This window comes from Delphinus delphis, chromosome 11 (genome assembly GCF_949987515.2).
Source record: "Delphinus delphis chromosome 11, mDelDel1.2, whole genome shotgun sequence".
In the NCBI taxonomy this organism is placed as follows: domain Eukaryota; kingdom Metazoa; phylum Chordata; class Mammalia; order Artiodactyla; family Delphinidae; genus Delphinus; species Delphinus delphis.
Window position 1 is genome coordinate 18,436,867 of NC_082693.1, and position 25,762 is coordinate 18,462,628.

Sequence of the window (25,762 nt, forward strand, 5' to 3'; positions counted from 1 at the left end):
CCAAGGGGTCCTAAAACTTGGCCTGCTAGGGCGGGCCTGGGTCCTGGTGCCAGTAAGCTAGAGGGAGGGTTCCAGAATGGCACTTACCAGGGCGAGTGTCCTCCTGGTAGAGTGAGCTCCCCAAAATGGCTGCTGCCGGTGTCTCTTAGCCCAGGGTGGGCTCCATTTGCCTCCTGCCTCTCCAGGAGGCTCTTGAAGATCAACGGGTAGGTCTGACTCAGGCTCCTTTCAAATTACTGCTTCTGCCCTGGATGCCAGAGTGTCTGAGATTTTGTATATGCCCTTTAAGCGTGGAGTCTCTGTTTCCCACAGCCCTCTGGTTCTCCTGAAAGTGTGCCCTTAAAAAGCCAAATGTCTTCCCAGTGCAGGAGTCCCCAGGCTAGGGATCCTGCTGTGGGGCTTGTCCTCTCTCCTGTGGAGAACCTCTGCAATTGTAATTATCCTCCCGTTTGTGGGTTGCCCACCCAGGGGTACGGGTCTTGACTGTGCTGCATCTCTGCCCCTTCTACTCGTCTTCTTGTGGCTTCTTCTTTATACCTTTAAAAAATCTTTTGTGCCAGTCTTCTGGTCTTTCTCGTCAAGAGTAAGCAGCTCTGTAAGTAGTTGTCGTTTTGATGGCGCCAGTGGGAGCCGGTGAGCTGAGTCCTCCTCCTCCTCCATCGCAGCCACTCTTGACAGACATGCAGAGCACAGTCCTGCTGGGACCTTCTGAAATATTCGGCGGCACATGCCTCAGAAACCACACCAGACGTGTTTTTCCATAGTGTGATTAATACTAGTGCAAAAATTGGAAATTTTATTTTGTCTTTATACCTAAAGTGTACATGAAGATTTCAGCTTTTGTATTCAGGAAGTCTTTGCTTTAAGAATAACAGAAGTAAGCAGGACCTGTGGATTTTTTTTTTCTCGTTTCTTTTAATTTTTTATAACTCATTAGCGAAAAATAGCTGTATTGTTTTGAGCTTGATTATTTCAAAGATTAGTTTGACTCACTCTGTGTGTGCTTTGTTTACAAAGTTTGTCAAACTTTGAATGGATAGGGATATTATACCCCTTTAACTGGGATAGGCAGACACCTGGAAGTGTGTCAGGTGTATTGGATATTCAGAAAGTGATAACATAAAAACAAAAAAAATTCTCTTTTGAAATAGCTATTTTATTGAAAGATTTTGGGAAAAATCACTTTAGAATAAGTAGATGGCAGTGGTGCAGAGTTGAGAGGCAGTATGGTACTGTATGGATTAAGAGTACAAGACTGGAGCCAGACTGCCTGGGATCAAATCTCAGTTCTGCTGTGTAACCTTGGACAAATTACCTATTTATTCTTCTGTAAAACATAAATAACAAAGGTAGTATATTTACCTTTTAGGGGTTCTGTGAGGATTAATTGAGTTGGTATATACAAATTTCTTAGAACCGTGCTTGGCCATATAAGTGCTAAATAAATGTTAGCTGCTATTTTTAAAATTATTATTAGTCAGAGAAGGTTACGTCAAATGCTTGAGGTTAGTGATACTTGGGTAAAGCTGGAGATGCAGTGTGGTAAATAATGAAAGAACCTCCCCCCAACAGAAAATATACAACTAAAACATTAAAAACAGTTAAAATATTAAAAATGTTTCATATTTTCTTCCATTCCTTTTTGTCTGTACATGATTGTAATTATGTTAATAATCCTTTGAATCCTATTATTTCCATTCAACTCAGTACTTTTAAAATAAATTCTTGAATAATTTCACCATTTTAAAAAGCGCATATAAGGATCTCTGTTGGAAGGTATGTGTAGAAGAGAATGCAGGAGTGGGGAGAACAATGAATAGGCAAATTCATTAAAGTAAACTCAGTGATACAGAATTTTTTTGTGTTATAAAATGGAAATGTAAGGGGTAATTTGAGAGACGATATAGAGAAAGAATGAAGAGAACTTATTTTGTAAGCCTGATGGTGCTATTGAAGAATTAGTAGTAGCACCTTATTTTTGTTCCGTTGTATTTTTATCAAATTATTACAAATACAGCACAATAAATAGTACAGAAAAGAGTGTAGGATAAAAAGCCATGATCACTAATCCTTCTTGCCATACCAACACTCACCCTTCCCAGTCTGACTACTGAGGCAGTTCTCTGTAAAGATGAGTATTCTGTGATGTGGTTACCATATGATAGTATCATAATTTTATATGATTAATGATTGTATGATTATCATATAATAATGAGTTGATTTATCAATAGTAGATAATATCTATTGACTATCAAATGTGACTTTAGCTGGTTTATACTACATTCACCCTTCCAAGCTTGAAATAGATGTTTTAGTTCTTTAATGGACTATCTTTGTAACTTTACATAATATACTTAAACTTTTTATTTAACTCTTTGTGTCTTGGTTTCCCCCATCTATAAAATGGACATAAACATAAGACATTTAGAATAGTGGTAGTAATTGTTAGCTGTTAGATATATATATTATTCCCTCACCCCATTTTGTACTGATACATTTTTTACTTTTCTGCCCTGCATTTTAACTGTTGATCTGTTTCTTTTTATTCATGTTTAAGTTCTTTTTAATGGTTTTTCTGTATTCTAATCTTTAGAATAATTGGCTTGCTTTAATTCAGAAGTCTGTGCATTTAAATGGAAAGGACTTATTAAAAATAGATTTTCTTTGGTATGTATAGAAATATCGAATTACTGTGTCATGCACCAGAAAGTAACATAGTGCTGCAGGTCATTTATATTTGAAAAACAAACAAACTCAGAGAAAAAGAGATCAGATCTGTGGTTACCAGAGGTGGGGTATGGGGAAGGGGGAATTGGATGAAAGTAGGCAAAAGGTTCAAACTTATAGTTACAAAATAAATAAGTGCTAGGGATGTAATATAAAACATGATAAATTAACACTGCTGTACGTTATATATGAAAGTTGTTAAGAGAGTAAATCATGAGTTCTCATTACAAGAAAACTATAATTTTTTTCTTTTTCTTTTATTTTGTATCTTTGTGAGATGATGGCTGCTCATTAACCTTATTATAGTAATCATTCCGTGATATATGTAAGTCAAATTATGCTGTACACCTTAAACTTACACAGTGCTGTGTGTGTCAATTATATCTTAATAAAACTAGAAGGAAAAAAATCAGTTCTATATGACAAAAAGAAAAGAAAAGAAGATTTTATTCCTTAATGAAACTTTAAAAAATGTTGCCATTAATATAAACAAGATATAACTCTTTTTTTTTTTTTTTTAAACTGAAAGGTTCCTAAGTGATATCCCAAGCTCTCAGATTCTTCAGGAAGAAATGACTTGGATGAAGAAGATTCTTTCTAACCTGGGCTCACCTGTTGTGCTTTGCCATAATGATCTGTTGTGTAAGAATATAATCTACAATGAGAAACAAGGTAGGTGTTTGACTTTAGCAGTGAGTAAGGTTTTTTTCTTCATGTTCTTAACAATCCTTTGATCTTTGTGTCAGTAAATTTAATTCAAACGCAAGGGTTAAAAACATGTGTGCAGTCTTCAACATTTTCTTTTCGTTACAAAGTCATGGTAACTGTGCTAAATTAGGAATGTATATTCTCTTTATAGTTGTATAAAATATGTTTCTTAGAATTGGTTTATTAGAAACAGTTTTTGGTTTCTGTTAAGAGTTTTAAATGAAAAATGATAAAATGACTTGGTTTATGAATTTAATTGTAAATATTTGGTAGTTCATGGTTTGAAAATGCACCTGCTTGTAATGGGAGTAATTGAAAAACCAGCTGACATTGTACTATTTTATAAATATAGAAATTTTTTGAGTGTCGGGGGGGACAGCAGTATTAGAAGCAAATATGTCTCTAGGTTTCCTATTACCTGTTTATTATACTGATTTGTTAGATATTTTGATGCTAAGGAGGGAGCCACAGATGGAGGAAATTTTATTTGTAGTTGCTGAAATTTTATCTACTAAAGTAATAATCAAGACAATTTAGTAAATTGTTTTAACATTTTTTGAGATGGTCAGTGAACTTTTTGGTGAAATGTTTTTTGGGATTGTTCCTATCTTGCTGTATTCAAATTCTCTGTGTTTTTATAGTTAAGAAACACTTGGTTGTATTATATTATTGGATAAAGTGGTTTGAGGTTTGGTTGCTAAAGCGGTAGGTGCCCTTCAATACTACATTGGCATTTTTAAAACATAATTTTGGTTGAAAGATTAGTATTAATTCAAAAAGTCTATTTGAAACTTTGAAGCTATTGCATTTTGTAGGAAACCAGTTTTGAACATAGGTATCATAGTTGGAAGATTATTTTGAATTAAAAGTGTGCTGTTGTGAAGATATTGAAGCCAAAGAATTCTGATTAAGTGGTCATATTATGTTAAATTACTATTTATGACCATTCTTATCAGATTGTAAGCTGAGACTGTGCTAATGCAAAAGCTTTTAATATTTGTAACTGACTTTAATTTGAAGAAAACGAACCAAAGAACACTGTCAAGGGTGGTAGACTGAAGCACATATTTTCAAAAACACACTTAAGTACCTTTTATATTTGATATTTTAATTTGGATTAGAGATTCTATTTTTAAAAAATTTTCTGAGCTAACATCTTTATTTTGAATGTCTTGAAGTCTGTGTGGAGTCGTTTTTTGAAAACTTCAGGTGTACCCCAAAACATTAAGTACTTGACAGTGTCCTTTAATTTATTATTATCCATTTATTATATATAATTGTCATAGTATATATGTACTACATTGTATACTAGTAACCAAATCTCAATGCCATTTGTGAGACTAGAGTATTAGTTATGCATTAAAGCGATGTATATTAGCTTTTAAGTTCAGTGCAAGATCTAATAAACACATTATTTTATATAACGGAATTTCAAGTGAGGGTCTTCATCTTACATTTGAAGTGGACACTCAGCTTTATTTTTAACTGCAAGTTAATTAAGAGAATCTGTTATTTCCTTTGGAATATCATTTTAACTTTTCATATTTTAATTTTATAAGTTTCTTTTGAATATTCATTTCACTGAACAAACTTGTTTATAATCTAAAACATAAGGGACCAAAAAAATCAGATTACTATGTCTTAGGTAAAAAAATTAATTTTTACTTTTTTATTTAACCAGTTGCCTATCTAAACTACTGATTAGTGATATGAAAAGTTCTCATATTTTCAAATAAAATATTTATGCTTCAGTCTGGCTTTAAGAGTTCAAGGTTGTCATTGTTTACTTTACCACGAGTTACCTAAATCATACTTTTGTGTCTAATTTTTCTTCCCTACACAGAAGAATAAAACTCACAGTTCAACAAGTGTAAATATGTTGATACAGGTTTTAGAGTTTGCCCTTCTTCACAGAAGTCTGTTATGTACCATTTGTTTCTTCTTGTCTTTGTGGTTGTGTTTGTGTGTTAGTTGTGGAGATATTCTGTTATTTTTTTCTTACCAATGGCTTTATACTGTCCGTTAGGAAGGCTACTTTGGACTTTGTGGCATCCATTAAAATCAATTCCTATGTGATTAGTTGATACATAAGCATTAAGAAAACATGGTTGGAATATTGTTCAGGTAAAATCTGAAACTCATGACAATGGCAAGAAGCTTGTTCTTTTTATTATTATCTTACTCTGTTTCAAATTAGGAGCTAATGGTTTTGAAGTAATGTGACTATGACATATTTGTCTTTAGTTATAAGGAGAAGTAACATGCCTCATACTTTATAAAAGGTAAATTATATAAATTTAGTAAGTTTAATAAGCAGAAAATATATATATTTGAGCTGTAGCATAGCATTAGTACTTATAATTGCAATATCAAGGAGGATCATGAAAATTAGAAATGTGCACTGCAAAGTTCTTTACCTGAACTTGTTAATTGATTATAGCATCTAAAAGCCAAGTGTCAAGTCTTTTCAAATTAAAATGGTTTCTACAAAGAATAAATGATTAAGCTATATATTATGTTCACAAATGTGTTTGATTTGTTATCACTTGTTAAATCATTCATGTGATTTGAGGTCAGGACTTCACCATTTTGTATCCACCTATGATACATATAAAAATAACAAGATGAAAGCCACGGGACTAGCCTTTGCATCATCAATCTCAGTATCTCTCTGTAGTGTGTTTCAGACCCTTAATTTCTTGGAAGTACAAATTTTAGTTAAACTTCATGAATTTATATTGGATCATCTTGAAGTCTCTGCATGTACTTTTCAAACGTAGTGTTAGATTTTTTTATATGTTGTAACTAGATTAAAAATCTCTAAGTAACTCTTACAAGCAGATATATTACTCTTAAAAGAGCAATCAAACTCTTAACTCTTAAGTAACTTAAAAGAGAAGTCAAAAAGAATATAGATTTTGGAACCAAGCACACTCGTGTTCAAATCCCTGCTTAATCACATATGGAAGTAGGTGGTATTAGACAATTCATTTTATCTCTTCATTAAGTGTTTATATTTGATCCTTTACTATCTGCACCAGAATCACCTAGGGTACTTGGGAAACATGTAGGTTTCTGGGCTCCATCCAAGACCATCTGAACAAGAATTTCTACTGATGGGCTTAGGACTCTGCATGTTTAGCAGATTTCTAGGAAGTGCTTACACTGCTGATAGTCTAGAACTTTTATTTGCTTTATTTGAAACTTAGGAGATGATATCTACTTCAGATGGTTCCTGGCAAGATTTTAGATGATGCATGTAATGTAAATAGCACCAGACTAGGTGCTTAGCAGCTCTCAGTTGCAGTTATTATACCGTGATAGGAGTTGGCAAACGTTTTCTGTAAGGGACTATGTAGTACATACTTTAGACTTTTCGTCCCATGTTATAGTCTCTGTTTCCACTATTCAGATCTGTGTTGTGGCACAAACACAGCCATATACTGTTCATATAATTCATGAACAAATATGTGTGGCTGTGTTCCAATGAAACTTTGTTTACAGAAACAGGCACTGAGGTGGATTTGACTTGAGAACACATTGTTTGCCAACCCCTGTATTATGTTTATAGGAGATGCATTATACAAAATGTATCTGATTCTGAAAAAGTGAAAATGGTTACTATCAGTATAAGCCAGAAGGATTTATGGCTCATTGGTATGCGGTGACAATTCAGATTATCTTTAAGTGCAATTTACAAATTCTATCTTAACTATAACTTGAGTGATTAAAGTTTAAAAATGTATATATGTATATGTATATATACGTACTCATATATACACACACACAAGACTGTGAGCACCCTGCAGTTTATAGGCATTTTCACCTGCGAATGTTACAGAACTGGTAGGCATCACAGAAGAAATACTGCTTCTACTTGTTTTCATCATGTCAGTTGACAGGACTCAGGAATATGGGAGAAGAGTAAGCTTCCTTTCTGAAGTTGATGGTAGCTGTCAAGATTTTTGAAAAGTTAGTCAGTGCCAGGAATTAGGTGGTTGGTAAGACAGCAGCCCATTCCTTGGCTTCAGTGAAATGACATCTTAAAAAGGTAAGAAAAGTATACTTAATGATATGATGATAGAATTTGTTATATAATAGTAAAACCAAAAGCAGTGGTTCTCGCTCCAGAATTGTAAGATAAGACTTACATCAGTCATCTTTTAAATTAATCAGCAATTAATTAAAAAGAATTTATACTAAGTAGAACAAATTTCAGTATTGCTTATTGACTGACTTCAAATCTAATATTTTAATTTCAACTAATCCTTTAACTGCTGACATGTTAGAAGTAATTGCTAAAGCTTTTGAGTTTGTTGTCTCATGTCTTGATGCTCTGTCAGAATGTTTATTGGTGGCTGTTTTGTTTCTCCTTTTCCCCCATTCATAAAAGCTTCATAAAAAGTTCACTTGAAGACCTAATTGTAACTTAAAATGGCTGCCATTGATTATTTTCTCTGTCAGCAAATGCGAGAAGCTGATTCACAGCTACTTAAGGAAATAAAAAATGAGTGGAAGAAAAAGGAAGCTTTTCTGGGAATTACAGAGTAAGCCAGGTTTTTCTTTAGCGTTTTAAATAAAACAATATAAATAGAAAATGGGTGAGTCACCATTCTTAGTCACTTGATTGACTCTAAATCTTATCCACTTTATTGTTATTCATGAAAAGGCATTGATATGGTTGTTATTTTATTGATATTTAAACAAGTTTTTTGTTTTATTTTAAAATTTAAATTATATTTTTATTTGCTAACCTATATTTTCCAGGGTGGAATTTTTATGAAGGATAATCTTAACCTTGTTTTCACTTGTAGTCTGGATCACTATTTAGTATAAAATAAAATAACCCTAAATCAGGTAATAAAAAACTTTAAATGGACTATAAAAACCTGAACTATCAAGGAAGAGCTACCTTAAATAGTTACTAGTTCAGTGTTTTTTCTTTACTCATACATTCATTCCCACTGTATGTTCAGTCATATACTGGAATAAGAATGTCAGAAATGCCATATTTTGTTCCTCAATATTTCATGCTATCCCCCGCTTCCATTTAAATATGTGTTATCATTGTGTCTGAGCATTTTCTGCAAAACTTCCATTTATTTCACTAGCATTTGAATACTTCCTGTGTGCTAGGATTTGCTCTGTGGATTGCATAAGGAAAAGTGGAAGGGACCTACTGCCTCTCCAGGAAGCCATGTGCCATGTAGTGGACGAGTCAGTCACAATACAGAAGTTTACATTCAGAATGATGAGTGCTGTGTGGTGAAGGTGTACACGTCCAGGGTAAAGTTACTGGACGCTAGAGTAAGGGATGAAGCGAAAGTTTCCCAGAACAGAATACTTCCTTTTTCTGTGTATTAGAGAGCATTTTGCCAACATTAGTGTAATCATGGTTACTTTTTCTCTCCGTTCTCTTTCTGCCTTACATAACACTGTAGAGCAAGTAGAGTGAGTTGGAAACATTTTCAGGTTCTCATATTGGTTATTTTGCTTTTCATCTTTATCCATTTCTCTGTAACAACAATAAATAAAAGGAGTCCAAATGAATGTATCATGTGAATTATATAGCCTTAGTTAATAAGCTAATTTTTTTGGTTTTAAAGTACTTCAAATATTATTTAAACTGTACTGAAATTTGAACAATTTAACTCAGTAGAGTGTGGATTTCATTACTGCGAAGATACGTAAGAAACGAAAAAAGAAAAATGTAGCATTTGAACATTCAGATTATAGTTTTATTCAGTAATCTTATGCTTTACCCACTGTGTGCTAATTATATACAGATAAAATATAGTCTTAGCTCTTAAAGCAATGCTTTACTTTTTAGAGGTCAAGGATCCCTTGAGAATCTGGAAAATTGAGAATCCCCTCAGAATCTGCCTATATAAAATTTTGTGTAAAATTTTCGGGAGTATTCTCATTTTCTTTCCACCCTTGAATCCCCAATTAAAAATTCATATCTTAAAGAATTAACAAGATAGTCATGCCATATGAGCTATTAATTATTATAGTGATGTGGATGTTCCTCTAAATACTTGGAAAATTTAGAATTCAGAAGTTAAATTTGTAGAAGAAAAAAGTTCAGTGCATTTTTTTGGTAGGAAAGCATTTTCCAGTAATTTGATTTTTCTGGCACCCGAAATAAGGGAAGCAGGCCTCTTTAATTTTACTTTGTTGCAGAAGATTAAATTTAAGGTTGAGTTCCACTTTGTTTGCAGTTGTTTGAAAAGAATAGTTAATGCAGATTAAAAAAAATTTTTTTTCCTTTTAAGCTTTGTGTCTTGTAAAATGTGAGTTTGCCAAATTTTCTTCATCTGCTACAGATTAGGTATGCCATTGTTGCTGCCATGTGGCGGCGCACCCGTGCTTCTTAAACGCACTGACTGGAGGTTTATCGCATCACTTGTTCACATGCACGGAGCCTGGTAACAGCCTCATCTGTATCTTGTTAGCTTCATTTTCTTATTTTTAAAATTTCATTATTTATAAACTCAACATAGCATTTAAAAATAAAGGCTAGTTTTAATGAATTAATGCTACTACAAAAAGTCATTGCTAAAATTTTCATACTGAAACAGATTTTAACTTTTGTTAAAATGATCTATGCTTTATTTAAATTGTATTTATAAGCAGGCATGTTTTACCTGCCATTTTATTTATGTTTGCCAAATTCTAAATATAATTTTGAAAATTGAAATTGAAGCTTTTGTTTATGTGGCAAAAGTAAGCTTCAGGACTGGGCTGTGTATTTTTATTGGCATGTAACAGTTAATATGAGCTCTACAAGAATTTGTGTTTAAAAGAGCTAAAGCAATCAACAGCTGCAATTTAAAACATTGTTTATTAAAACTATTTGGTTGGCTCAGTAATACAACTTGGTAAATCCTCTGGAATCCTGATTTCTTGAAGGCTGGGTGGTTAGGTATTTCTCAAATCGTGTTTAGCCTCTTATTCATCTTAATCTTTTTAAACTGTCATTTTTTTTTTCCTCCTAAAAGTAGTGTTTATTGCAAAGAATAAAGGAAGAAAGGTCACTTGTCTACCATCTGAAATGAAACTAGTAGAAACATTTTGTTTTGGTTTATTTCCATTCATCTTTTTTCTCCTATGCATTATATTTTTTTTTCTTTTTTCCTCTCTTCAGGCATAATATTTTAATAATTTGGATCAGTGTGTTTACTATTTTATGTCTTTTTTCATATAACATTTGTAATTCTCCTGGTCATTTAATAATTTTTGAAAATGAAATTTTTATCATGGCTGCAAAGTATTTTGTCATGATGGTGGTCTTTACTCTCTCATTCCCAAGGGTACCTAGAAAAAAATTTTTAAATATGTTCTGACTTTTCATTTCGGAGCTTATTAGTAAAGTGATTTGGTTAAAGCTTGTTCTGTCTTCCCATCCTGCAAGTTTAGTGAAGTGATTTGGTTAACGCTAAGACTTTCTGTGGAATAGTTTTTGTGAATTCAGGAATTTAAACTGGTTGAGTTGTAGTGGTTTATGTAGTTACCAACTTTTAAAAACCTTATATTATTTTGTCAATATGCATATAGATTTTGGTAACTGGGCTTTTATACTTTGGTAATCTCACTTATTTTACTCTAGACTTGACTATTATAAAAATTTTGAATTAAATATTAAATACAATTACATTAAATTTTTTGGCTTTTGTCTAAAATACTCCACTTGCCATTACATTTTTCTGTCATATAATTCTTTTTCTGAGTTTGAATATGATCAACATACATCCCCAGATTAAACATATAAATCTGTATGACACATGACAGTTCAAAAGCTCTTTTATCTGGGAAAAGCCAGTGTGTATAAACCAGAAGTTTGTTTTGTTACCTCAGCTTGATGTTTTAAAAGACAATGTAACTAGACATATGCTGTGCATTTTCTCAATATCAGCAGCTTAGAAACTATTCTTATAGCCATCTCTGTTCATGTATCCATTTTAACTGTTGAGCCCTGTTAGCCTTTGAGTTTGTGATCCCTTGATGTGGACAGTGACCCATTTTGATTTTTTTTTTTAAATGTTTCACTCTGTCTCTCTTTCTCTCTCTCTTTTTCTCGTCTTTTAAAAAATAGGACCTATATCTCTGTTGAGCCAAACCCTCTCTAATACTCAGTACTCGAAAATGAAGTGTTTATAAGCAGGAGTTTGTCCCCTGGGCAGGCGGAACAGGATAGTCTTTGGAGAATTATAATGAAATACGCATATCTGTATCTGTATTTAGCACTAATTTAGAATAGGAATCTCTTTAGTTTATGTAAAAATTTCTCAAATTAAAAAAATATTTAAAAGCAACTATACCTTTGCTCTTTTTAAATGATAAAACAACCACCTTAAGGCTGCTCAAATATGCTATTGGAAACCTTAATTATGTAGCATTCCAGGAATATGTAAGAGTTTGATAGCAACTAACTTCTTAAATTAGGCATGGTGTTATGTTGATCAGCAAGTGCAGGGTTCTCAGAATTTAAGTCTTTGAAAGTCTGTATTTTATTTCCGTATATAGATTAGCTTGTCAATTCACTGTTGGAGTATCATAGATTAATTTTTTGTTAAAGTTGCGTAGATTATTAAGTTTCCAAAGATAGTTTTCATTTCTAACCAAACTTGAATTTTTAAGTAACTGATGCCCCCATGTGGTTAAAGACATATTTTGCTTTTGTTTGAACTTGGAGAATGACTGTATTTTGACTTTTCTGTAGTGTAGTGGACATTAATGTTCACAAAGAAGCTGTTGACCCAGATAAATAATTTGAATTTTGTAAAGCTCATTGCCATAAAATTCACAGCCTTACCCTGTATTGTCTCAGAAGTGCATGTAACCAAGCACGTACAATGAGACAAAATATTGGAAGCTATTTAATTATAAATAGCATAGGGATTTTCTGATCCTATATGTGATTTCTTATGTCTCTGTTTTTGTGTCTCACATAGGTGATGTACAGTTCATTGATTATGAATATTCTGGATACAACTACCTGGCATATGATATTGGAAATCATTTCAATGAATTTGCAGGTAAAATCTAGAGGAACATGTTCCTCTAATGGAGTAGCATATATAATTTTGAAAGGATGCTTTTTGAATTGTTTTTTCTTTTCTTTAAAGAAGATCAGCTGGGGGTAGGAGCAACAATTTTTATTTTCTTCCTGACCTTTTTGGTTTTTCTTTATTATTGGAGGAAAGAGATGATGACCTCTTCCTTAATTTCTTAAGGAAAATAATGATTGTGGCTTTTTGTGTGTGTGGCTTTTGTTAAGAATTGACACAGTTGCTTCGTAAATCTCATCTCATCTGATTTTTTCTACACAACAATAAGTTGGGTAATATTCCCAGTTTACAAATGAGTAAAGTAACTCACCAAGGTCACAGTAAAATGCAAAGAACTAAGATTTGAAAACAACTTTTTAATCATTTAAAAGCCTTTGCTGTTTCTATTGTGTAGTAGGGCTTTTGGAATGTTGTTTAACTAAAAAGCTCAAGAATTTTTTTTTTTTTTTTTTTTTTTGGTCATTGGCTATGAATAATTGAAAAGCTGGTCATTTTTACCCCTGAAAATAATCTTTTATTACCATCAAAGGTAAAAGTTTAAGTTTTTTAATGTAAGTATAATTAATTTAAAATACATTTTATGGCTATATTTAGAAACATGAAATGCTCTAAAATAGTGAAGATTAGGGAATTCCCCTGGATGGTTTATACCTAGCAGGAACTTTTCATTGCTGAATTTGTATTTTTATATATTTATGTATTCATGTATTTTCACATACTTCTAAGTTACCAGACTGGGTAAAGAGAGTTGGGGGAAAGTTTTAGTTTACATGTTCTCAGTTATTTCCCTCCACCAAGCCTATATACATTGCCGTATCCCCAGATACATGTTGTACATAAATATCTATAGGAAGGGAAAGCAGTTGTGCATATAATGAGATATCACCGTGTTAGTAATATGGATAGTCGCTGCTGTGGATACCAAAGAGTGATCTTAATATGATTTTGTGTAGAAAAAAATTGAAAAAGTTAGAGTTTGGTTGTGCAGATAGAAGAGAAAGAGAGGGCACTGCAGGAAGAAGGAAGAAATCTTCAAGATGAGTATACCTATTTCTGTAGGATATAAAATCCATGAAGGAGAATAGAGTGTCATAAGACCAGAGAAGTAAGTTTGGATCAACTTAGGAAGAACCTTGAACACTGGGCAAAATACTATGAACTAAGATTAGTATTTTTCAAACTATACATCATGAGATCAGGTATGTGGGGTAATTAAAGCAAGGAATGGAAAAGAAATAGAAAGTATCAGAATTGGAAGGTGTAGTTAGGGTAAATATTGTTCTGTGAAACTTAGTATCAGGTGTGTGTATAAGGTTTCAATATAAAAATATATTTCTTACTCTGTGAGAAATGATTAAAGAAGCTTTAGAGCTACAGTTCTAGGAAATGCTCTAGATATTAGTGTGCATAAGAATCTCATAAGAATCTCCTGAGGTACTTATTAAAATCGAAGATTTGTGGCTTCTGATGCAGGTGATTCAAGCTTCATACTTTGAGGAAAAATTGAGGCAATGAGAATTGATTATGGTGATCAACTGTATTGTACACTAGAATTTAATTTGGAATACATTATGATTGGTTTATTATTCTAATAAATGCTATTTACTTAATAATATCTAGTATTTCAGCCCCAAATGGAAACATTTAATAATTTTTTTCTGAAAAAATATGTAGATGGTAGGGATTATTAAAGTTTGCACAAGATGTGTAATGTGTTCTTAAAAATCTCAGTGTACTTTCTTTTCTATTTTAGGTGTGAGTGATGTAGACTATAGTCTTTATCCAGATAGAGAACTGCAAGGCCAGTGGCTGCGTTCTTACCTTGAAGCGTACAAAGAATATAAGGGTTTTGGGTCTGAAGTTACTGAAAAGGAAGTAGAAATACTCTTCATTCAAGTCAATCAGTTTGCATTGGTAAGTTTAAATTTAAACAATTAATGAAAGATTCTTGATATAATGTTAAAAACTAAAAATTTTCATCATTTTTTAAACAGTTGCCCATTTTGAGTTTTGTGAACTTGTTATTTGTTTAAAATAATGACAAAATGAGATTGTTTAAAATTCCCCCACTATAATGCTTTTGAAGACAAAAATTTTGTTTCATTCACTGCTATATCCCCAGCCTCTAGAACAACAATGCCTAGCCACATGGTTAAGTGCTCAGTGAAATTATTTGTTTAATGAATGGATTCTAGTTAGAGTTAGGATTAATGGGCCTCTCACTGCTGCGGCCCCTCCCGTCGTGGAGCACAGGCTCTGGACGCGCAGGCTCAGCGGCCATGGCCCACGGGCCCAGCCGCTCTGCGGCATGTGGGATCCTCCCAGACAGGGGCACGAACCCGTGTCCCCTGCATCGGCAGGCGGACTCCAAACCACTGCGCCACCAGGGAAGCCCTCTTTCTTTATGTTATAAAAAACATAATCAAGGACAGATTTATGGGTAGTAAGGTTTTTCCACAATATATTTAATCATCACATGTTAACATGTTAACATATCATGTTAACATGATAAAAGTAGATTGGAAGGACTGGTAGAATTATGTTTTCATAACCACCAGTATTTTGTCTTACTGAGCTTCTTTTGATAAGCAGTTATTTCCTGCCTCTTTGATATTGTAATGCTTTATTATTTTCAAGACCCACTTCTCTTTACTCTGAATGCATTTATGTTTTCAAATTTTAGTTCATTTAAATTACCTTTTGAGAATGACGTGATGCCATTAGAATAAGCTTTCAGCTAAGGTGTTGAGACTAATTAAATTGAATACTGGGTTGAAGTTATTTTAGCTACTACTTCTTTTTAGTTTTAATATAATTCTCTGCAGTTGACATGGGGAATATTAGCTATGTAGTCTTCACAAATAGACCCTATTGGTGGCTCACAGGTGTACTGTTTCCATAGTATTAAGAGCAGCATTCCCCCAGAGCCGTACAGAATACATCTTAAGTAAGAGGGTGTGCTGAAATGTGACTTCTTTAACTGCTGTTTTGATGTCTATTTTGAGTCGAACTGTTGGTTAAATTAATGACATGCTCTCCAGTTGGTCCTAGGATGCCTGCTGTTTCTATTTATTCTATTTAAGCATGATCTTAAAGTAGAGAATATAGGGTTTTCTTAACAATAATGACATAATTGCTAAATCCAGTTAAAACTCTTCAGTCTTTATCTTACTTGATCTGTCCATAGCATTTGACATTATTTTCCATTGATTGCAGTTTTTCCTTTCGTTAATTTTTGTGGTCCCATTCTTCCTTGGTTTTCCTCTTTTGTGCCCTCCTGCTTGTCTCCTTCTCTGGCTCCTCTTTCTTCTTACTCTTCCTCCAACCCTCTTACATGCTAGTGTTTCCTAGTGTTCGGATTTTGGGCTTCCCTCCTTTCATTTTATGTATATTATATACTTTTTTTTTTGGCCGTGCCACACGGCTCGTGGGATCTTAGTTCCCTGACCAGGGATTGAACCCAGACCCTCAGCAGTGAGAGCATGGAGTCCTAACCACTGGACTGCTGGGGAGTTCCCCACTTTATATACTTCTATTGGGTGATCTAGTCCCATGACTTTTATTGCCCTTTCTGTTAATGATCCCACTGACAGGCTCCAGATCAGTACTGACTGTATCTATCCAGGGTCCCATTAGTATTTGACCACAAGGTGTCCAAACTTGAATTTTATTTTCTGCATCCTATCCTCTGTCCCATTCTTTATTCTTTATTGTACTATCTTGACTTAATTAAAATGCTGTCCATTCTGTTGCTGTATTCTGAAACCAGGAAAGAAGGAATTTTTTTTCATGTGTTCCTCTTCTTCTCACATTTTTTCTATTTTCAGATTCTATTCTAAAATTCTGTCAATTCCAACCCTTTCTCCTTAATTGCATGACCTTTGATTAAGGCCTTTGTCTCTCACCTATGTTAGTCTTTACTGGTCTCTTTACCTGCAGGTTTTTTCTGTCTGTAATTCACACTGTATATTTTAAAAGTGCTCTTTCTAATAACTAGAATCTAATTTATGAATCTGATTGTGTCACTTTCCTACTTTATGACTCCCTGTGACTTACAGAATGAAATCCAAATGATAGCATCTACAAATTGTCTTATTTCCCACTAAATTTCTCACCTACCACCTCCTCTCTGGCAGAGTCATCTTGTTTTCTAAACACTCCAGGGTGTTTTAAGCCTGTATGCTTTTGTATAGATTATTCCTTTCTACCTAGAATGCCCTTTTCCCTGTATTCTCTGGCAAGTTCCTCTTGTTCCTTATGGATGTGTCTTAAATACTGTTTCCTCCTCTTTCCTTGATCACTTGTCATGAAGAAGACAGCACATACATACATTATAAAGCTGTTTTGATAAGGGAGGAAAAGAGGTTTGAATAAGATCAAGGTGTAGCTGTTCTAAATAAATAAATGTTTGGTAAATGTTTATTGTTTGGTAAATAAATGTTTGGTAAATGGTTGGTAATGTTCTAAATAAATAAATGTTCAGTAAATGGTATGATCAGACTTCCTCAGTATTAAAAGATTTCACTTCTAATTAATTGTTTACTGTAATTAATTAATGTTGAGGAGATGACAAACAAAAGTAGGTATTTGCATTACAAAACCAAATAGGGAATACAGGGGTTTTTTAAGCTTTGAGGAGTTTTTAGACACATTGTTGGCAGACTTCAGATTCTTTCTAAGTAAAATATTAAAGTTATATTGAGGTTTTCAGGAAACAGTTTGAGGATTCATTTTAGTTATTTGTTCACCATATAAAGCTTTTAATTTTTCTTTGCAACAGATGTGGGTAGCCTAGGAATTAAAATACCCTTTGATAGACTTACATATCCATAACTTCCAAATCTGAGAGAAGTAGTATTAGTAAATCATAGAATCACAGATTATTATATTATTTGTACTTAAATATTCTCTCTTTGCCATTTTGGAGAATGCAAAATGACAAATGGGCTATTTCCTCACTTCCCCTTTTATCTGTTCATGAGTCTAATGTTACATATAAATTTTTAATTTTTCACCCTATAAAAGGTGTTACCTACCAAAAAAGTGAAGTTTTATGTATAATGCTTCTCTAGTTTAGAATTATTTAGTTATTTTCCATTACTATATGAATAAAATTGAGAAATACATTTGCCAGCACTGCTATTTTTAGGTGTAGAATGTTATGTTATTTTTAGGTGTAGAATGTCCCCTGATTTTAGTCTTTTCTACTACAGAACCCACCTAATAGGAAGAGATTATGATACCACTTGCAGATGATTTTTATATCATTAGAATATGCTGAGGTGATTAAGACTAGTGGTTCTCAAACTTTTTGGTCTCAGTACCTTATTTTACTCTTCAAAAACTTTTTTGAAGACCTCTACGAGATTTTGTTTATATGGTTTAATTATCAGTATTTACCATCTTGGAAATTAAAACAAATTCAAAATATTTATTAAATACATGTTTTTTTAAAAAACTCATGTTAACATAAACAGCATTTTAAAAATGAAAAATAGCTATTTTCCAAATCAAAAAACACTTCAGTGAGAAGGATGACATAATTTTTTACTTTTGCAAACCTCTGTAATGTCTGGCATAACAAAAGCTGTATTCTCATGTTTGCTCCTGCATTTCATCTCTTACAATGTATTGTTTTGGTTGAAGTATATGAAGATAGTCCTGTTTCGCACACATAGGGTTGTTGGAAAAGAGGAGTGTTTTGCCTTTTCAGGGAATTGTGGATATTCTTTTTTGATGCTTCACCAAAACTCAGCAAGTGATAGTTTCTTAAAGGTTAATTGTAATGTTCAATCTGAACACATAAGTTAACTTTTGTATTCTATTACATGAAACTCCATTAGTATATCTTGCACTTTGAATGGTTCTTTTACCAATGTGTGATTTTGTAATTTGAATGTCATTCATTAGTTATTTGGAAAATATGGATTTATTGAGCTGTATAGATCTTCTAAAAGTTGATACATCTCATTATATGATATTTAAAAAATCACATTTATTGATATTACCACCAGTATCAGAAGAGTTTTAGTACTTTATTGAGAAGCTGATAAGCTCACAGAGTTGAATACAGATTTTCCAAAGTTCTAATTTTATGTTGAATAGTCAAAGTCTGTCATTGGCAATAAATACTGTCATTTATTCTCATTGAAATGACAAGTTCTCTTTTTTATATTTGAGAAATGTCTGCCAAATACCCAAGTCTAATAACTCTAGTTCATATGTCAGTTGTTCTTCAAGTAAAAATGAGGTTCCATTAAAAATGTGCAAGTTTAGGTCACAACTCAGTCATATGTGGTTTTCCTTGAGACAGCCTTCATGCTTTGGGTATGCATCAGACATGCTTTATTTGTACTTCCTATATCATCCCACAGAATATCAGAATATCATGTACTCAGGGGTGGAGATTTAATAAAATTAGTAGTTAAAGGACTTTAACTATTAAAGGACATTCTTTAGTGAGACTGGATTTGTACTGTGAGTGTGTGGTGGTGGTGAAGAATAAGACTACTATACTAATTCATTTTGGTACCACTGCCTTGACTTATGTTAAGGTACCAGGAGCTTCACCCAGTATTGCTTTTTCATCATTGCAAATGTAAACATAGTCGAAAAGACAAGTAACATATTAGTATTATTATGAAAATAGTTTTGGGCCTCAGAGTCTTCCATGGATTCATGGACCACTTTGAGAACCACTGATTTAGACTTTCAAAAGAAGAAGGCATCTCATCTCATAAATCACTTTTCAATACCTGAGACACTTCCTTAGACAGAAAGAAGACCATTTTAAAAAATCTTCATCATTTTTGTCATTCTGGTTTCATATAATTAATAATTAACATTTTATTGAACGTTTGTTGTATGCCAGCTGCTCCGATGTGATTTTTTTTCCACACACCAATCAGTTCTCTAGTTCTCAGTAGGCAGTGATTGGGTGTCCTACAAATTTAACTCAGGTCTGACACTATCTACCTGGAGATAAGTGTCAGATTCCATAGGTTAAAGGTTCAGTCCCACAAGACTGCCCCCTTGCCCCTTTAGATGCCACTCGCAAGTCCACTGGCTTTAAATGGGAGGCTTCCACAACTCCCTCCTTGGGGCCTATTAATTTGCTAGAGTGGCTCACAGAACTCAAAGAAACGTTTACATTTGTTTACCAGTTTATCATAAAGGATATTATAGGGATACAAAAGAACAGTTGGATGAAGAGGTATAGTACGGTGAGGTCTGGAAGTGTCCTGGGTGTAGGAACTTACGTTCCTGTGGAGTTTCGGGTGTACCACCCTCCCAACATGTGCGTAGGTCATCTGGTTCATGAAATATGGAAGCTCTCCAAACTCCTTCCTTTTAGGTTTTAGTGGACGCTTCATTACCAAAGCAAGATTGATTAAACCACTGGCCATCTCAGTTTTCATTCCCTCTTCCCTCCCTGGAAGTCTGGAGGTGGTGGGGCGGAAAGTTCCAACCTTCTAATCACGTGGTTAGTTCCCCTGGCAACCAGCCCTCAAGTTTAGGGGCTTTCCAAAAGATACCTCATTAACATGTGGTTGAAAGGGGCTTGTTAAGAATAACAAAGACATTCCTTTCACATTATAGCTGTGGAACTATTTCAGGAACCAATGACAAAAGACCAAATATTGTAACAAAAGATGCTTCCAGTTGCTCTATGCTTAGGAAAGTCCAAGGAGCTATGAGCCAGGAACAGTGAATGAAGATCAAATGTCTATATCTTATTATAAATTATAATATCTCACTTGCATTTTACAGATGAGAGAACAGACGTACAGAGGAGTTAATTAAGTTGCTTACAACCACACACCTAGTAATTTTTTTCTAGTTATATTATTTCTAGTTAGAATAGAGTATTTCTTGGGAAGTGAAGTCTTAGTGTTATCAGAAACTTTTTTTTTTTTTAGATTATCAAATATTTAACTCTGTTTAATGCAGTGTTGTGTAGTCCTAGCCTAGAAAAGCTAAGGAGTACAATGCAATGGTAAAACTTAGTAGAATCTGACCACTATAGGAAGATATGAAAATTAAAGCTGGATATATAGTAAGGTACGATTCCAGTAGGGAAAAATATAGATCAATCCATTTTCAATATATGAGAACAGATAGTCTAAATATTTGGATGTGGATTATAGCTAATCAAAAGATGCATAGGTAGAGATAAATGTAAGCCAAGTATCTATCTATGTAAATGTTAAAAAAGTACACGTGCAACTATTTTATTTTTGCTTGTATGTACAATATAATTTATACCACTTTTCTGTTTAATGCTTTCAAAGAGAAAGCCAATTGGAAGTCTCATAAATATGTAGCAGAAAAAACTGAAACACAGAACAAAATAGGTTTTCTAATAAGATGTAATAAGTAGGGATATAAAAAGAATGATGACTAAAAAAGTAAAATACCAACTGCTTTAAAAATCTGTCATTAAACAAGATAAATTGAAGACAGTAAAGTAGACAGAAAATAATGGGAAAAAGCAAGCTGGAGATAACTTTTCCTAAGTAATCAGAATGAAAGAAATGCATCTGAACCACAAAAGGCATAAAAACTAGGAGCCAGCATATGCTTGGCAGTCTTTTCTGTGTAGCTTTACTGAACTGACCAAAACACTGCCAGATTTTCTTTTTAATTGTACATAATTTTTTATTGAATGAAAGATTTAAAAAATTTTGTAGTGCTTTACAATTTCCAAAAGTTTCACACACGTGACTTCATATAACCCTATGATAACCCTTTTTTCCCCCACCCCTATATTGCCCATCCCCACAAGTGGTAACCACTAGTTTGTTCCTTTTATCTGTGAGTCTGCTTCTTTTTCTTCTTTTAATTTAATTTAATTTATTTTTTTATACAGCAGGTTCCTGTTAGTTATCCATTTTATACACATCAGTGTATACATGTCAATCCCAATCGCCCAATTCATCACACCACCATCCCCCCCACGCCACTTTCCCCACTTGGTGTCCATATGTTTGTTCTCTACATCTGTGTCTCAACTTCTGCCCTGCAAACCGGTTCATCTGTACCATTTTTTTACATTCCACATATATGCGTTAATATACGATATTTGTTTTTCTCTTTCTGACTTACTTCACTCTGTATGACAGTCTCTAGATCCATCCATGTCTTAACAAATGACTCAGTTTCGTTCCTCTTTATGGCTGAGTAATATTCCATTGTATATGTGTACCACAACTTCTTTATCTATTCGTTTGTCAGTGGGCATTTAGGTTGCTTCCCTGACCTGGCTATTGTAAATAGTGCTGCAATGAACATTGGGGTGCATGTGTCTTTTTGTTTTTGTTTTTTTTTTGCAGTACGCGGGCCTCTCAATGTTGTGGCCTCTCCCTGTTGTGGCCTCTACCATTGCGGAGCACAGGCTCCAGACGCGCAGGCTCAGCGGCCATGGCTCACGGGCCTACCTGCTCCGCGGCATGTGGGATCTTCCCGGACCGGGGCACGAACCCGTGTCCCCTGCATCAGCAGGAGGACTCTAAACCACTGCACCACCAGGGAAGCCCGCATGTGCCTTTTTGAATTGTGGTTTTCTCTGGATATATGCCCAGTAGTGGGATTGCTGGATCATATGGTAATTCTATTTTTAGTTTTTTAATGAACCTCCATACTGTTCTCCATAGTGGTTGTATCAATTTACATTCCCATCAACATTCTTGCACCAACAGTGCAAGAGGGTTCCCTTTTCTCCACACCCTCTCCAGCATTCGTTGTTTGTAGATTTTCTCATGATGCCCTTTCTAACTGGTGTGAGGTGATACCTCATTGTAGTTTTGATTTGCATTTCTCTAATAATTAGTGACGTTGAGCAGCTTTTCATGTGCTTCTCGGCCATCTGTATGTCTTCTTTGGAGGAATGTCTATTTAGGTCTTCTGCCCATTTTTGGATTGGGTTGACTGTTTCTTTAATATTGAGCTGAATGAGCTGTTTATATATTTCGGAGATTAATCCTTTGTCCATTGATTCATTTGCAAATATTTTCTCCCATTCTGAGGGTTGTCTTTTCGTCTTGTTTATGGTTTCCTTTGCTGTGCAAAAGCTTTGAAGTTTCATTAGGTTCCATTTGTTCATTTTTGTTTTTATTTCCATTACTCTAGGAGGTGGATCAGAAAAGATCTTGCTGTCATTTGTGTCAAAGAGTGTTCTTCCTATGTTTTCCTCTAAGAGTTTTATAGTGTCTGGTCTTACATTTAGGTCCTGAATCCATTTTGAGTTTATTTTTGTGTATCGTGTCAGGGAGTGTTCTAATTTCATTCTTTTACATGTAGCTGTCCAGTTTTCCCAGCACCACTTATTGAAGAGACTGTCTTTTCTCCATTGTATATCCTTGCCTCCTTTGTCATCGATTAGTTGACCATAGGTGCGTGGGTTTATCTCTGAGCTTTCTATCTTGTTCCATTGATCTTTGTTTCTGTTTTTGTGCCAGTACCATATTGTCTTGATTACTGTAGCTTTGTAGTATAGTCTGAAGTTAGGGAGTCTGATTCCTCCAGCTCCGCTTTTTTCCCTCAAGACTGCTTTGGCTATTCGGGGTCTTTTGTGTCTCCATACAAATTTTAAGATTTTTTGTTCTAGTTCTGTAAAAAATGCCATTGGTAATTTGATAGGGATTGCATTGAATCTGTAGATTGCTTTGGGTAGTAGAGTCATTTTCACAATGTTGATTCTTCCAATCCAAGAACATGGTATATCTCTCCATCTATTTGTATCATCTTTAATTTCTTTCATCAGTGTCTTATAGTTTTATACATACAGGTCTTTTGTCTCCTTAGGTAGGTTTATTCCTAGGTATTTCATTCTTTTTGTTGCAATGGTAAATGGGAGTGTTTCCTTAATTTTTCTTTCAGATTTTTCATCATTAGTGTATAAGAATGCAGGAGATTTCTGTGCATTAATTTTGTATCCTGCAGCTTTACCAAATTCATTGATTAGCTCTAGTAGTTTTCTGGTGGCATTTTTAGGATTCTCTATAGTATCATGTAATCTATTAACAGTGACAGTTTTACTTCTTCTTTTCCAATTTGTATCCCTTTTATTTCTTTTTCTTCTCTGATTGCTGTGGCTAGGATGTCCAAAACTATGTTGAATAATAGTGTCGAGAGTGGACATCCTTGTCCAGTTCCTGATCTTAGAGAAAATGCTTTCAGTTTTTCACCATTGAGAATGATGTTTGTGGTGGGTTTGTCGTATATGGCCTTTATTATGTTGAGGTAGGTTCCCCCTATGCCCACTTTCTGGAGAGTTTTTATCATAAATGGGTGTTGAATTTTGTCAAAAGCTTTTTCTGCATTTGTTGAGATGATCATATGGTTTTTATTCTTCAGTTTGTAAATATAGTGTATCATATTGATTGATTTGCATATATTGAAGAATCCTTGCATCCCTGGGATAAATTCCACTTGATCATGGTGTATGATCCTTTTAATGTGTTGTTGGATTCTGTTTGCTAGTATTTTGCTGAGGATTTTTGCATCTATATTCATCAGTGATATTGGTCTGTAATTTTCCTTTTTTGTAGTATCTTTGTCTGGTTTTCATATCAGGGGGTGGCCCCATAGAATGAGTTTGGGAGTGTTTCTTCCTCTGCAGTTTTTTGGGAGAGCTTGAGAAGGATGGGTGTTTGCTGTTCTCTAAATGTTTGATAGAATTCAGCTGTGAAGCCATCTGGTCCTGGACTTTTGTTGTTGGAAGATTTTTAATCACAGTTTCAATTTCATTACTTGTGATTGGTTGGCTCATATTTTCTATTTCTTCCTGGTTCAGTCTTGGAAGGTTATACCTTTCTAAGAATTCATCTATTTCTTCCAGGTTGTCCATTTTATTGGCATAGAGTTGCCTTTAGTAATCTCTTAGGATGCTTTGTATTTCTGTGGTGTCTGTTGTAACTTCTTTTTCATTTCTGATTTTATTGATTTGAGTCCTCTCCCTCTTTTTCTTGATGAGTCTGGCTAATGGTTTATCAATTTTGTTTAACTTCTCAAAGAACCAGCTTTTAGTTTTATTGATCTTTCCTATGTTTTCTTTGTTTGTATTTCATTTATGTCTGCTCTGATCTTTATGATTTCTTTCCTTCTGCTAACTTCGGGTTTTGTTTGTTCTTCTTTCTCTAGTTCCTTTAGGTGTAAGGTTAGATTGTTTATTTGATATTTTTCTTGTTTCTTGAGGTAGGCTTGTATAGCTATAAACTTCCCTCTTAGAACTGCTTTTGCTGCATCCCAAAGGTTTTGGATCGCTGTGTTTTCATTGTCATTTGTCTCTAGGTATTTTTTATTTCCTCTTTGATTTCTTCAGTTATATCTTGATTATTTAGTAACATATTGTTTAGCCTCCATGTGTTTGCATTTTTTATGTGTTTTTCCCTGTAATTCATTTCTAATCTCATAGTGTTGTGGTCAGAAAAGATGCTTGATATGATGTCAATTTTCTTAAATTTACTAAGGCTTGATTTGTGACCCAGGATGTGATCTATCCTGGAGAACGTTCCCTGGGCACTTGAGAAGAAAGTGTAATCTGCTGTTTTTGGATGGAATGTCCTATAAATATCAGTTAAATCTATCTGGTCTGTTGTGTCATTTAAAGCTTCTGTTTCCTTATTTATTTTCATTTTGGATGATGTGTCCATTGTTGTAAGTGAGGTGTTAAAGTCCCCCACTATTATTGTGTTACTGTCGATTTTCTCTTTTAGAGCTGTTAGCAGTTGCCTTATATATTGAGGTGCTCCTATGTTGGGTGCATATATATTTATAATTGTTATATCTTCTTCTTTGATTGATTCTTTGATCATTATGTAGTGTCCTTCCTTGTCTCTTGTAACATTATTTTAAAGTCTATTTTGTCTGATATGAGTATTGCTACTCCAGCTTTCTTTTGATTTCCATTTGCATGGAATATCTTTTTCCATTCCCTTGCTTTCAGTCTGGATGTGTCCCTAGGTCTGAAGTGGGTCTCTTGTAGACAGCATATATATGGGTCTTGTTTTTGTATTCATTCAGCAAGCCTGTGTCTTTTGGTTGGAGCATTTAATCCATTTATGTTTAAGGTAATTATCGATATGTATGTTCCTAGGACCATTTTCTTAATTGTTTTGGGTTTGTTTCTGTAGGTCTTTTTCTCCTCTTGTGTTTCCCACTTAGAGAAGTTCCTTTAGCATTTGTTGTAGAGCTGGTTTGGTGGTGCTGAATTCTCTTAGCTTTTGCTTATCTGTAAAGCTTTTGATTTCTCCATG

General features: G+C 34.0%; 1 protein-coding gene across 1 annotated transcript in view; it reads left to right on the plus strand.

Annotated features, from left to right (window-relative positions):
- ETNK1 (ethanolamine kinase 1) overlaps positions 1-25,762 on the plus strand; it is a 68,841-nt gene that overhangs the window by 34,587 nt on the left and 8,492 nt on the right. The window contains exons 4-6 of the mRNA XM_060024434.1: positions 3,257-3,399; positions 12,390-12,473; positions 14,260-14,420. Of these exons, the coding sequence (XP_059880417.1) occupies positions 3,257-3,399; positions 12,390-12,473; positions 14,260-14,420 (388 nt within the window). The remainder of the gene's footprint in view (positions 1-3,256; positions 3,400-12,389; positions 12,474-14,259; positions 14,421-25,762) is intronic.